The sequence below is a fragment of the Hylobates moloch genome, unplaced genomic scaffold, assembly GCF_009828535.3.
Source record: "Hylobates moloch isolate HMO894 unplaced genomic scaffold, HMol_V3 SCAFFOLD_13, whole genome shotgun sequence".
NCBI lineage: Eukaryota > Metazoa > Chordata > Mammalia > Primates > Hylobatidae > Hylobates > Hylobates moloch.
The window spans coordinates 40,954,877-40,968,126 of record NW_026652288.1 but is presented as its reverse complement, the minus strand read 5'-3'; the positions used below and the strand labels follow the sequence as shown (position 1 = coordinate 40,968,126).

At 41.0% G+C, this 13,250-nt stretch overlaps 1 protein-coding gene and 1 pseudogene across 6 annotated transcripts in view; one reads left to right on the top strand and one right to left on the bottom strand.

Annotated features, from left to right (window-relative positions):
• LOC116480806 (small ribosomal subunit protein uS17-like) overlaps positions 1-13,250 on the top strand; it is a 165,197-nt pseudogene that overhangs the window by 107,395 nt on the left and 44,552 nt on the right.
• The window catches only part of CUNH12orf56 (chromosome unknown C12orf56 homolog), a 103,184-nt gene that overhangs the window by 51,741 nt on the left and 38,193 nt on the right, over positions 1-13,250 (bottom strand). For all 6 annotated transcript variants that reach the window (XM_032173161.2, XM_058426655.1, XM_058426658.1 and 3 more), the window contains one exon: positions 10,958-11,030. In XM_032173161.2, coding sequence (XP_032029052.1) covers positions 10,958-11,030 — 73 coding nt within the window. The remainder of the gene's footprint in view (positions 1-10,957; positions 11,031-13,250) is intronic.

Genomic DNA, 13,250 nt, shown 5'->3' with positions numbered 1-13,250 from the left:
AGATTAGAACCTCCAGTATAATGGAAAACTACTTTGTTTTGTAGAGATGGGGGTCTCACTACATTGCCCAGGCTGGTCTTAAACTCCTGTCCTCAAGTGATCCTCCTGCCTCAGTCTCCCAAATTGCTGGGGTTACAGGCATGAGCCACTGTTCCCAGCTTGAAATCTCTCTTTTATTTTTACAAACTTAAAATTTTTTTGTAGAGACGGGGTATCACTATGTTGCCAGGGCTGGTCTCAAACTCCTGGGTTCAAGCAATCCCCCTGTCTCAGCCTCCCAAAGTGCTGGGATTACAGGTGTGAGCCACTGCACCCTGCCCCAGCCTACAATTTCTTGAGTGGAATTTTTAACTCATTTATTTTTTTAAACTCTCTTATTTCTTGGTGAATACAGTAAAACCTGTAAATACAGCTTTAGAACAGACCTCTAAAGTCTGCTTTAGCTCAGTTGCATGCACTTTGATATGTATTGGCATTAAGTTCTAAGTGTCTTTTAATTTCCTTTATTATTTTCAGCAGTTTGATCATGATGTGTTTGGGTGTGGAATTTTTTTGAGTTTATCTTTTTGGGGGTTCACTGAGTTTCTTGAACCTGTAAGTGTATATCTTTTGCCAAATTTGGAGAATTTTCTGTCATTATTCCTCCAAATACTTTTTCTTTTCATTAATTTTTTTTACATTTATTTAATAAATTATTATTATTATTATTTTTAGAGACAGAGTCTCACTATGTTACCCATGCTGGTTTTGAACTCCTGGGCTCAAACAGTCGTCCTGCCTAGGCCTCCCAAAGTGCTAGGATTACAGGCATGAGCCATTGTGCCTGGCTGTTTTTCTGCACTATACTTTTTCTCCTCTCCTTCTAAGACTCTGAGGACATGAATACTAGATCTTTTTATACTGCCACACAGTACCCTGAGATTCTGTTTGTCTTTTCCTTCAATCTTTATTCTCTTTTGTTCAGACTAGATAATTTCTATTCATCTATCTTCAAATTCAATGACTTTCCCCTGTCATCTCCATTCCAGCTATTGAGCCATTTAGTGAATTTTTAAAATTTCAGTTATTGTAGTATGTTTTTCATTCTAAACTTTCCATTTGGTCCCTTTTTTATGTCTTCTATTTCTCTGCTGAGACTTTCTGTCTTTCCATTTGCTTCAAAGGGTTTCATACTTATATTTCTTGGACCATGGTTATAATAGTTCCCTCAAAGTCTTTGGTTGAGCCAGGCATGGTGGCTCATGCCTGTAATCCCTGCACTTTGGGAGGCCGAGGTGGGAGGATCACTTGAGGCCCAGGAGTTCAAGACCAACCTGGCCAATATAGCGAGGCCCCGTTTCTATTAAAAAAAAACGTCTTTCGTAATTCGAACATCTGTGTCATCTTGGGATTGTTATCTGTTGTCTTGTCCTTCATAAAATGTTGAAATTTTCCTAGCTCTTCAAATGTCAAGCAATTTTTATTGCATCTGGGACATTTTGAATATTATGTGATTCTGGGTCTTACTTAAATTCTATGGAGAAAATTGATTTTTTTTAAAATCAGGCTATCAATTGTTGTATGTGTTCCATTCAGGATTTTTACTTGCATTCAGTAGAAAAGGTGGAGGAAAGTGTGCTCACTCCAGCTTGATCTGAATCAAAACCTTCTTGATTAATTTTATTAATATCAAAATTAAAATTATATTCAATAAAGACACCACATAGATAAAGCTAACAGGTAGCCAACAAAATGGGGGGTGATATTCGTAATGTCTAAAACCAACAAGCAGATTAATATGTAGAGTGTACAAAACAATTCTGCTCCTGACTATATATGCAGTGAAAAATTTCAAACAGGTATATAAAGGGAAGGCAGAGAGAGGTGAAAAGGAAAAGAAGATAGGAATAAAAGGATGGAGGAGAGTGAAGAGGAGAGGAAGAAAGTATATTGATTCTACCTCAATGGTCAATAGTTTTTTTATATTTTAATAAATGTTTGTTAACAGTAATAAACTGAGAAAATTATATTAGTATATATTAATATATAAGAGAATATATCACTGGGCATGGTGGCTCACACCTGTAATCCTAGCGCTTTGGGAGGCTGAAGTGGGCAGATTGCTTGAGTTCAGGAGTTGGAGACCAGCCTGGGCAACGTGGCAAAACCCTGTCTCTATGAAAAATACCAAAAAAACTGCCTGGGGGCTGTGGCTCACGCCTGTAATCCGAGCACTTTGGGAGGCTGAGGTGAGTGGATCGTTTGAGACCAGGAGTTCAAGACCAGCCTGGCCAACATGGCAAAACCCCGTCTCTACTAAAAATACAAAAATTAGCTGGGCATGGTTCCACATGCCTGTAATCCCAGCTACTTGAGAGGCTGACACACGAGAATCGATTGAACCTGGGAGGTGGAGGTTGCAATGAGATTGCACCACTGCACTCCAGCCTGGGTGACAGGGTGAGACTCTGCCTCAAAAAGAAAACACAAAAAATTAGCCAGGCATGGTGGTGCGCACCTGTAGTCCCAGCTACTTGGGGGACTGCAGTGGGAGGATCACTTGAGGCCAGGAGGTTGAGGCTGCAGTGAGCTGAAATCTTGCTACTGCACTCCAGCCTGGGTGACAAAGTGAGACCCTATCTAGAAAAAAAGAGAGAGAGAGAATATATCTATTTAATATTTTCAGTTTAGTTTGAGAAATATCAAGAAATAAAGACTTAGAACAAATATTGGAGTCTTTGAATCTTTTCTCTTGAGTTTCTAAACATCCTGGATTCATACATTTACACACGTAGTATATTTACATAAACACAGGACTTGGTCCTATAATAGAACTAGAACAATCTATTGTATAAGAAATTCTTAGAAAATTAAGAATGGTACCTCATGCCGTATTATTACACAACAGCATTTTTATTTTTTAAATAGTACAGTATTACTAGTGAGAGTAGAAAAAGAAGAAAGCCCCCCGGGGGCTTGATCAAAGATTCTGAGGATGCTGAGTAGTGATTATTCTGTGATTGACTTACTGATCATCAGCAGTAATAAAAGAGCTACATTTTATAATAATACAGACTCACTATGTGCCACACAGAGTTTAAGCACCTTATATGTACATGATTTAGCCCTTACATATTATGACTGTGGGATAGGTACTATTATGAGCCCTTCCACCTATGAGAAGAGTCAAGCCTGGAAAGATTAAATAGCTAGCTTAAGGCAGAGTCAGGATTTGAAGTCAGCCAATATAGCTCCAGAGCCTGCATCTTTATCTACTATGAGAGAGGAATATGAGAGAGGTATTTAAAGGCCTGTTGTTTACTACTACCCTGAACAGTAATCATACTTATGCAAGTCTGATGTCCCAAGATAACAACGTCCTTCTTGTGGCCTGCAGCTTCTCATCATTAGGCCTAAAAAATGGCACCTAGGAGGTGTTTCAAATCTCTGTATATGATAACATCCTTTAGTCCTCTACTTAGTGTTTTCTATCCCACCCTGCCTTTTGTTTAGGCTTCTAATTCAAATGTTTAATTACTGAGATGACAGTGCTAGAAAACTATGGTACAGTAGACCCAGCTCCCTCTTCACTCTCCTTGTTTGGAAACTACTCCTCTCCTCTATAAACAGAGCACACAGAAGCTGCCATGTTTTTAAAGACCCTGATTTGTCGGCTGTGGTGAATATTTTTCAGCAGTGTGTCATTTATTCAAGCTGGGCAATCAGAGACTTTCTTCAGGATTTAAAAATTCAATACAAGAAAGTGTGTGAGTTAGACTTTGTCTGGTGGTGGAAGCTGTAAAATGTGAATTTAAGACAGTCGGTGACTCGTGTGCTGCCCCATGGAGGATGTGGTGTTTAGGGAGAGAAGATGCAATTGACACACAAACATCAGAGAAGGAGACAGGGACTGAGTCCTGGGACACTCAAGCCCCCAGTTCTAGCTGTGTCTAAATTCCGTTCTCACCATTCCTACATTCCCAGGATTCCATTTCTAAACTTTACTGAGTTTGCTCACCATTGTATTAATACATTTAAAATAGAACACAGAGCCCAGCAATTCGAATATGCCAGATTAGACTGACAGATAGATCTATGTCTGTATCTATATCTTTATATATTTCCATTTCTAAATATATCTGTTGAATGAATACTGAATTTCATGAGTTGACCCAGTAATTCCAATAAATTTCCTTTTTAAATCTAAAATGCATTTCTGTCACTTTTAGCAGAGTTTTAACCTCCACAGTAACCTAAAACAACTACTGCAGACATTTGCTTTTTTTTTTTTTTTTTGCCTAAACAGGGTCTTACTCTGTCACCCAGGCTGGAATGCAGTGGTGTGAGTAGCTTGGACTAGAGGGACATGCCACCAGCCCAGCTAATTTTTCTTTTTTGTTTGTTTGTTTAAGAGATGGGGTTTCATCATGTTGCCCAGGCTGGTCTTGAACTCTTGGGCTCAAACAATCTACCCACCTTGGCCTCCCAAAGTGCTGGTATTACAGGCGTGAGCCATCATGCCCAGCTGCAAACATTAACTAAAAACCTCTTTTATTTTTCTAAATTGGAGGAAAACAATGGAACTGTCAAAGTATCCTAGAAATGTGGGGAATTACATGCTGAAATGAAGACTTGACTCTGGGAGCATGTGGATGCCTATTCCTAGAACTGCCCCTCCCTCAATCCTTCCAATTACAAAGACCGTGTTAAGAATTTCACTCAGTGCCCTGCTACAAGGCAGAGCCCTCCCCGCAGAAGCTCATAAGTCACATTCTTCAGGGCAATAATGGAAATACATCAACTCTGTCCAAACATGGTTTATTATTACATGGATTTAGAGCAAATCGCACTCCCACAAGCCAATATTATGCAAGCCGGGCTAGGTTGTAAAGAATGTGATTATTCATTCAACAAATATTAAGCACCTAGTATGTACCAAGCACTGGGCCAACACTAGAAATATATCAGTGCACAAGAATATCTAGGTCCCAGCTCTCATGGAGCTTGCATTCTAGTGGGAAGACAGACAATAAGCAATGAACATGTAGTTATAACTTATGAAAGTGCAATGAAATTGACACAATAGTCTGATAAAGAAAACCTGTGTGTGTTTGTTGACAGGTGGCATACTTCAGACTAAGTGATCAAGCAAGAACTCTCTGGGATGAGGTCATTTAAGCTGAGATCTGAAGGATAAGAAGGAGTGAGCCATGTGAAAAGCGATGTTAAGAGGGGTAAGAAGTTCAAAGGTCTGAGCTGGAAAGAGTTGCAGTGCTCTAACTATTGAGATGAGCAAGAGAAGTAAGAGATGAAGCTGGAGCGGTAGGCAACGGCCAGGTCTTGCGGGGATGTCTAGACATGGTAAAAGCTTTATTTGCTGTGCAATGGAATACCACTGAAAGGTTTTAAGCAAGAAAGGGACATTTGGAAAAGATCATTTTGTCTTTAAGGTGGATAATGGATTCAGGCAGAGGCAGACAGGTACTGAGAATGGAAGTGGAGAGCGTAGTTAGAGGTGTTGCAGAAGTGATGAGAGATGATAGTGGAGTTTTGGCAGTGGAGATAGAAGTTGATGGGTGAGTTAGAGACATATTATGAACTCAGGAGTTCCAATAATCCAGGGGAAGATTGATGTCATTGTAGATTATTTAGGCCAGCAATTCTCAAACCTTGGTAGCTAGCTAACAGAATCATCTAGATAGCTACCAAAAACAGACGACTGAACACTGTCCCTAAAGCTGAGGATTCAATAGCCTGGAGTAGAGCCTAGGAGTCTGTACTCTCCATGAGCCCTTGGGAGATTCTTATACATGGCCAAGATTGAAATAAACATGGACTTTTGCCATTATTCCAGGTCAGCTTTATTTCCACACCCCAGAAGATCTAGGCTAAGTCCTCACATCGCCCAGTCAGCATGTGTTAAGAGTGTAGACTAATTTCAAAGCAGTAACACTACATTAAGCAGCAGCAGTGGAGCTGGGCATAGTGGCGCATACCTGTAATCCTAGCTACCTAGGAGGTTGAGGCTTTAGTGAGCCATAATCACACCACTGTACTTGGCCTAGGCAACAGAGCAAGACCTTGTCTCAAAAAAAAAAAAAAAAAAAAAGAACAAAAGAAGAAGCAGCAATGAGTGTCCCAGATTCTGACTTTCTGATAAGTAAATTCAAGCCCCTACAGTCTATTTAACTTTACACAGAAGGACTACTGGGGGAAAATGAGATCTCATATTCAACTGACTTCCCTAACTAATCTTGTATGGGATACTTAACTTTGTTAAGAAAGTTTTCTAAAAGTGTGTGGTTTTATCTTTTTGTAAAAGGCAGAATAGTACGAATACATGAATCTTTGATAATTTAGGTCCTTCTGAACTTCAGGATTATCTTAATTAATATAGTCTGGAACTGAAATTGACGAGCTGGCCTGAAACAGCAGGCTCCCAAAGGCAGAAGCCAAAAGAAGGGGCAACTTTAGTGCCCCCACTCCCTAGGATCTCCAATAGTCTTCCCCTGAGTGAGCCACCACAAATAAATATCTATGCCACATTAAAACAACATATCTGTGCCTGCTAAGGAAAAAAGAGTTTCCATCTACCCCACATAAACATACAGTCTAGGTAAATGAATTCCCTAATCTCCCATGTTGCTGCCCCAAAGATCTTTTTTATAGAAATTCCAGAACCATCACTGACTCCAGGAAGGATCTAACACCAGTCCAAATCCTCTTCTATATATATGGGTATAAACCTAAAATTCTACTAGTTTTTTTCTGCCTGTAGCCAAGATTGAGAAATACAGACTATATATGCACTCCCACCTGAAACAACCAAAAATTGGACAAAATATATGCAAAAATAGATTTCAAGACACTAGACACCAGGCAATAAAAGACAATGAGCCCTGGTAGGTGGGAAAAAATCAAGGTGAGACCTAATGATTGCTCCAGTTTACTGCCTTGAAAAAAGTCTCCAGGGCGCAGTGTAGAGAAGAGGGGGGTGATACATACTGATTGGGGTAATGGTTTCATGGGGAGATATATATGATAAAACATATATGCACAGTTTATTGTGTGTCAATCACACCTCAGTAAAGCTGTTACAACAAAATTCTACAACTAGAACTTCTTTCCTGGAGCTGCTGGCTTTCATGCCTGCTAAAATGGAAATCCTACCAAAGGAATAACCATTTTAAATCTGTATTATTAAATTATCACAATGTTCTGGACACGGTGGCTCACGCCTGTAATCCCAGCACTTGGGACCACTGCCAGCCGAGGTGGGTGGATTACAAGACTGGGAGTTTGAGACCAGCGTGACAAACATGGTGAAACCCCGTCCCTACTAAAAATACAAAAAAATTAGCCGGGTGTGGTGGCGGGTGCCTGCAATCTCAGCTACTCAGGAGGCTGAGGCAGGAGAATCGCTCAAACCCAGGAGGCGGAGGTTGCACCGAGCCAAGATTGAGCCACAGCAGTCCAGCCTGGGCGACAGAGCTAGACTCTGTCTCAAAAAAAACAGAAAGAAAGAAATTATCACAATATGGTATCAGTAAAAACCCAAACATAACATGTACAGGAAGAGCAAGGATACTTGCTAGGTGATATGGTTTGAATATTTGCCCTCTCCAAAACTTACATTGAAATTTAATCCCCAGTATGGCAGTATTGAGAGGTGGGGCCTTTAAGAGGTGACTGGGTAGTGAGGGCTCTGCCCTCATAAATGGATTAATCAATTCATGGATAAGTGGGTTAATATGTTAATGTGTTATCATGGGAATGGAACTGGCTTTATAAGAAGAGGAAGACAGACTTGAGCTTGCATGCCCAGTCCTCTTGCCATGTGATGTCCTGCACAGCCTAGGAACTCCGCTGAGTGTCCCCACCAGCAAGAAGGCTCTCAGCAGATACAACTACTTGACCTTGGCCTTCTCAGCCTCCGTAACTGTAAGAAATACATTCTTTTCCTTATAAATTAGCCAGTTTCAGGTATTCTGTGATACACAACAGAATACAGACTGAGATACTAGGGAAGGCTAGAGAGAGGACAGCACAGAGAACAGAGAAAGAGCACAGAATGGGAGAAATGGAAACAAATCTTGACCATTTGACAAGTGTGTTGAGAGCTGGAAGTAGCCAGGGTAGTTCCATGAAAATGCATGGTAACCATGGCTCATATTTACCTATGTAACAAATCTGCATGTCCTGCACATATATCTCAGAACTTAACATAAATAAAATAAAATTTTTAAAAAAGAAAATGTGTAGTGGTATTTTTTAGTTGCCACAATAAATGGGGAGCATTATTGGCACTTAGTGGACAAAAGCCAAGGAAGCTGAAGTTTCACAATATGTGGCCCCATTCTGCACAGGTACAAACGATACCACACAAATACCAGTAACACCCCTTGAGAAATCTGGTGAAAGGAATTCAGCTACACAGGCTGTTGGTTCCTTCTCCAGTGCTAGAATTTTAAAGGGGTCTCAATGAGCATTTTAAGCTGTGGTTTGCCATGCTAAATAGAACACACTAGACAATTCTGTCTAGTAAGTTTTTTTGATGTTTAGCTTCAAATATAATCAGAACCTCCAAAGCCTTGAGAACACTGACAGGAACACAGAACTCCTTAACCTTGAACTTACTTAAGCACCTTTAAGAATATTAGTTACTGCAGCCACTGTCCAACAATTTTCTTATCCAGAATAATTGGCCCTAAGGTTAAAATTCTACAAAGCAAATTGGTAAGGTGTTTAGGAAAAATCAACTTCCTAAGCCTTTTTTTTTTTTTTTTGGTGAGAAAGGAAGTTATAATAATAATGAAATTTAGGTTTGGAAGAGACCTCATAGGTCCTCTTGTTCAAACTGTGAGGGAGGGGTGGGAATGACAGAAAGTGCAGTGAGAAAAGGCCTCTCCCCAGCAAGCTAAGAAACACAGCACGGCCCACCACGGGTTTGTGAATATCCCCAGTTAGGATTTCACTTTTTCTGAACAGCATTTTGCAATGCTTTTCTAATCTGGTTATTTCCCCTTGCTATGACCTGTCTTTCTAGGATCCAATTCATATTAATTTTCCCTATGCCTCTATATCCCTTGACTGGCAGCTCCTGGAATCCTACACTCCCCTCTTCCTTCTAATATCTAAATAGAGAAAGTGTGTAACAGTATCACACTTTGGCCATGCACAGTGGCTCATGCCTGTAATCCAAGCACTTTGGGAGGCTGAGGTGGACGAATCACGAGGTCAGGAGTTCGAGACCAGCCTGGCCAACATGGTGAAACTCCATCTCTACTTAAAATACAAAAAATTAGCTGAGCTCGGTGGTGGGCGCCTGTAATCCCAGCTACTCGGGAGGCTGAGGCAGGAGAATCACTTGAACCCAGGAGGCGGAGGTTGCAGTGAGCCGAAATTGAGCCACTGCACTCCAGCCTGGGCGACAGTGCAAGACTCCATCTCAAAAAAAAAAAATACAGCATCACACTTTAACTTAAGCAACTTAAGAAACCCCTTTTTTTTGTCCAGGTGCGGTGGCTCAGGACTGTAATCCCAACACTGGGAGGCTGAGGTGAGCAGATCACTTGAGGTCAAGAGTTTGAGATCAGCCCGGTCAACAGAGCAAAACCCCATCTCTACTAAAAATACAAAAAATTAGACAGGCGTGGTGGTGGGCGCCTGTGATCCCAGCTACTCAGGAAGCTGAAGCAGGAAAATTGTTTGAACCTGGGAGGCAGAGGTTGCAGTGAGGACAGATCACACCGCTGCACTCCAGCCTGGGTGACAGAGCAAGACTCAGTCTCAAAAAAAAAAAGAAACTCCTTTTTCTCCTTTTTAAATTTACCCAGACTTCTTTCCCACCTTCTAGACTGAAATTTCAATGCCAGATGAACTTCTCCACCAGATAAGCCCACTAGGACCTCAAGCTTAACCTGTTTAAACCAGTACTTGAGCATGATCCCTTCTGACATCCTTATTTCTTTGAAGGGCATCGCTATTCGGTCACCCCAGCTGGAAACCACAGTAGTTTCTCTTTCCATCTCTCCTATTTGCATCAACTGTTAGTATTGTGGATTCTGCCTATGAAATGTCTCTTCCGTCCGTCCCTTTTTTTTAATTCTTGCTACCACTACCCCAGTTCACATTCTAATGACTTTCCACCAATCTCAGGTCTTTCCCCACTTCAATCCATTTTAAGCACAATCGTCGGATTATTTTTCTGTAGTAAAGGTTTTTATGTCATTCTCATGGTCAAAACTTTCAATGGTTTTTCATATCCTGTGAAATGAAATGTAAAGTCTTCATCTGGACTTTTAAGATCCTTCAAAGTATAGGATCCATTTCACTTTCAGGTCCTATTTTCAATCCCATGGGGCTAACACATGTTCCATTTCTTTTCTGCCTGGATCTCCTCTTCCACTATTCCTCCAGCTGCGGTGTCCCCATCTCTAGGTGCCCTATTCCTTTACCAACTGTCACCAGGCATCTTGACTTCTCCCCACAACTGAATATCACCTGTCCCCTCTTTAAATCTCTTTGAAAATTGCTCAGACTCATTCAGGACACTTAGCATGTGGACTATGTATTTTCTTTATTTGTGCGAATGCTGTATATCTTGGTTAGAATCAGCTTCTCAAGGACAGGATTTAGGAGTTACTCATCTTTGTATCCATCATAGGGCCTAACATAGTGCCCTACGCAGAACCAGAGCTCAACAGGTGTTTTTGATTTTAATTTTAATGAATTATTTATCTATATTGTGACATTTGTATGTTCAGTAACATATAGAAAATTAGAAAAACTATACTATTTAACTGATTTGAATTGAGAAAAAGTTCTCTCAAAAATACCTTCTTCATTATTGCATATATCAGATTAATAGAACTCAGTCCAAAGCCATTAGTAGACAAAAAACATTAACGAAAACAAGTTGCAATGTAAAAATGTTTTGGTTAGCAAGTTAAACACATACTCCAAACAACAATCTCACCTGAGAGGAGATTCATTCAGACTTCTGGGCTCTTTGCTTCTCCAAAAGGCAAGGCCATTCTTTTCTTCCTTGACTTAAAAAAAAATAGTTATTTGGTCATTAATTAAGTAATTTGATTGAGATTATGAAGAAGACCTAGTCACATGTACTGATTAAATGACTGCTCATAAATCCTCACAAAAATTGTAAGTCCAAAATTGTAAGCTGGGTAGCATGATGGAGCAAAAAGGACTTTGGCTTTGACATGAACATGTCCTTGGCCAAGAACGGTGGCTCACACCTGTAATCCCAACATTTTAGGAGGCTGAAGTGGGAGGATCACTTGAGCTCACAAGTTCAAGACCAGCCAGGGCAACATAATGAGATGTCAACTCTACAAAAAATAGAAATATTAGCTGAGTGTGGTGGTGTGCATCTGTAGCCCCAGCTACTTGGGAGGCTGAGGATGGAGGATCGCTTGAACCTAGGTGGTTGAGGATGCAGTGAGTTATGATCACACCACTGCACTCTAGCCTGGGTAACAGAGCAAGACCCTGTCTCAAAAATAAAAAATAAAAATAAAATTTAAAAAGTAGGGCCTTTTTGGAAGTGATTAAGTCACTAAGGCTCTGCCCTCATAAATGGGATTAGTACCCCTATAAAAGGTTGATGGGAGTGCCTTATTCCCACTGCCCCTCCCACTATGTGAGGACATAGGATTTGTTCCTTCCGCCATGTGAGGATGAAGCAAGAAGTTGCTATCTCTGAAGCAGAGGGCAGCCCTTACACTGAGTCTGCTGGTGACTAGATTTTGGACTTCCAGCCTCCAGAACTGTGAGAAACAAATTTCTGTTGTTTATAAATTACCTAGTCTAAGGTATTTTGTTATAGCAGCAGGTGCAGGATAAGACAGTGGTCCGCTGTTATTCTGTCTTTCCAGCCTCTCCCTTTTTTGAAGGATTGCTCTCTTCCTATAGTTACCATGAGTGTCCTCATCCTTAAATTAAAAAAAAAAAAAGAAAGAAAAAAAGACTTTGCTCCTTCCATGAAATGAATGATGCTTAAGTTTCAGTGCCCCTGGCCAGGTGCGGTGACTCACACTTGTAATTACAGCACTTTGGGAGGCTGAAGCAGACGGACCACTGGAGGCCAGGAGTTCAAGACCAGCCTGGCCAACATGGTGAAACACAGTTTCTACTAAAAACACAAAAATAGCCAGTCATGGTAGTGTGGGCCTATAGTCCCAGCTACTCAGGAGGCTGAGGGAGGAGAATCACTTGAACCTAGGAGGCAGAGGTTGCAGTGACCCAAGATTGTACCACTGAACTTCAGCCTGGGTGGAAGAGCGAGACTCCATCTCAAAAAAAAAAAAGTTTCAGTGTCCCTCAGTGCATGAGTTCCTTCCAACGTCTTAGGAGAGACCCTAAAAATGTGTTCACATGGCCAAATGTTTTTATAAGAACTGCAAAGAGAATAATCCACCTCTTCAACCACAATAATTTAAGACCACAGGCCCTTCTTCCCACTTCAATTTTTCTTCTATCTCACTTCCTCTCTTGAGAGTGGCTGTAGGCACTCTGTATTTGTGATTTCTTCTGTCCTGATTTCTTTGGAGTGCTGTGGGCATTGTATTTGTACAATGTAAAACAGACGTCTTAGTTATTTCAAGGGGGGGCTCTCCAAATTGTATGAGTTTCAGTCCCCGTAAAACCTAGATCCGCTCCTGCCCTAGCCATAGGTGATGGGTCTAGAGGTAGACTGCTGACCCAGTCTGGGCCAATCAATGTCTTGCCCTGGATTTGTGACATTTGTTCTTGAGAGACAGGGCTAGAAGTCTTTGGAGCTGGCTGGACCCTAGGAAGAGGTCCTGGCCAAGCTGCTCAGGCCCCAGAACAGGCACCTGGGTTCCTGGTCTTTCACTGTTTGGCTCTTTTGTTTCCCTTTTGATTCCCTAGGAGACTCCAAAATCTTCCAACAAATTCCCATTGACATTAAGATAGGCAGAATCAGTTTTTTCTATTTGGAATTTAAGAAACTTTAAGACCCCAATCATCACAATCGCTTGTAAAAGTAGGTATTTCACAAATAATGGTACTAAATGTGATACAAATAATGTGTTTGTATATTGCTGGAATTAGGTGGAAGCACTTATGACTCATCAATCAGACAGGTTTGAGCCCATCTCCTACTTCAGATCACAGATTATAGAATGTCTAGGAGGTAAACCACTTGGTCCTGGTGATACAGCAATACCAACCCAGGGAGCAAGCAGCTTGGAGGAGAACAGGAAATATAGAGCACATCACTGCTGGCA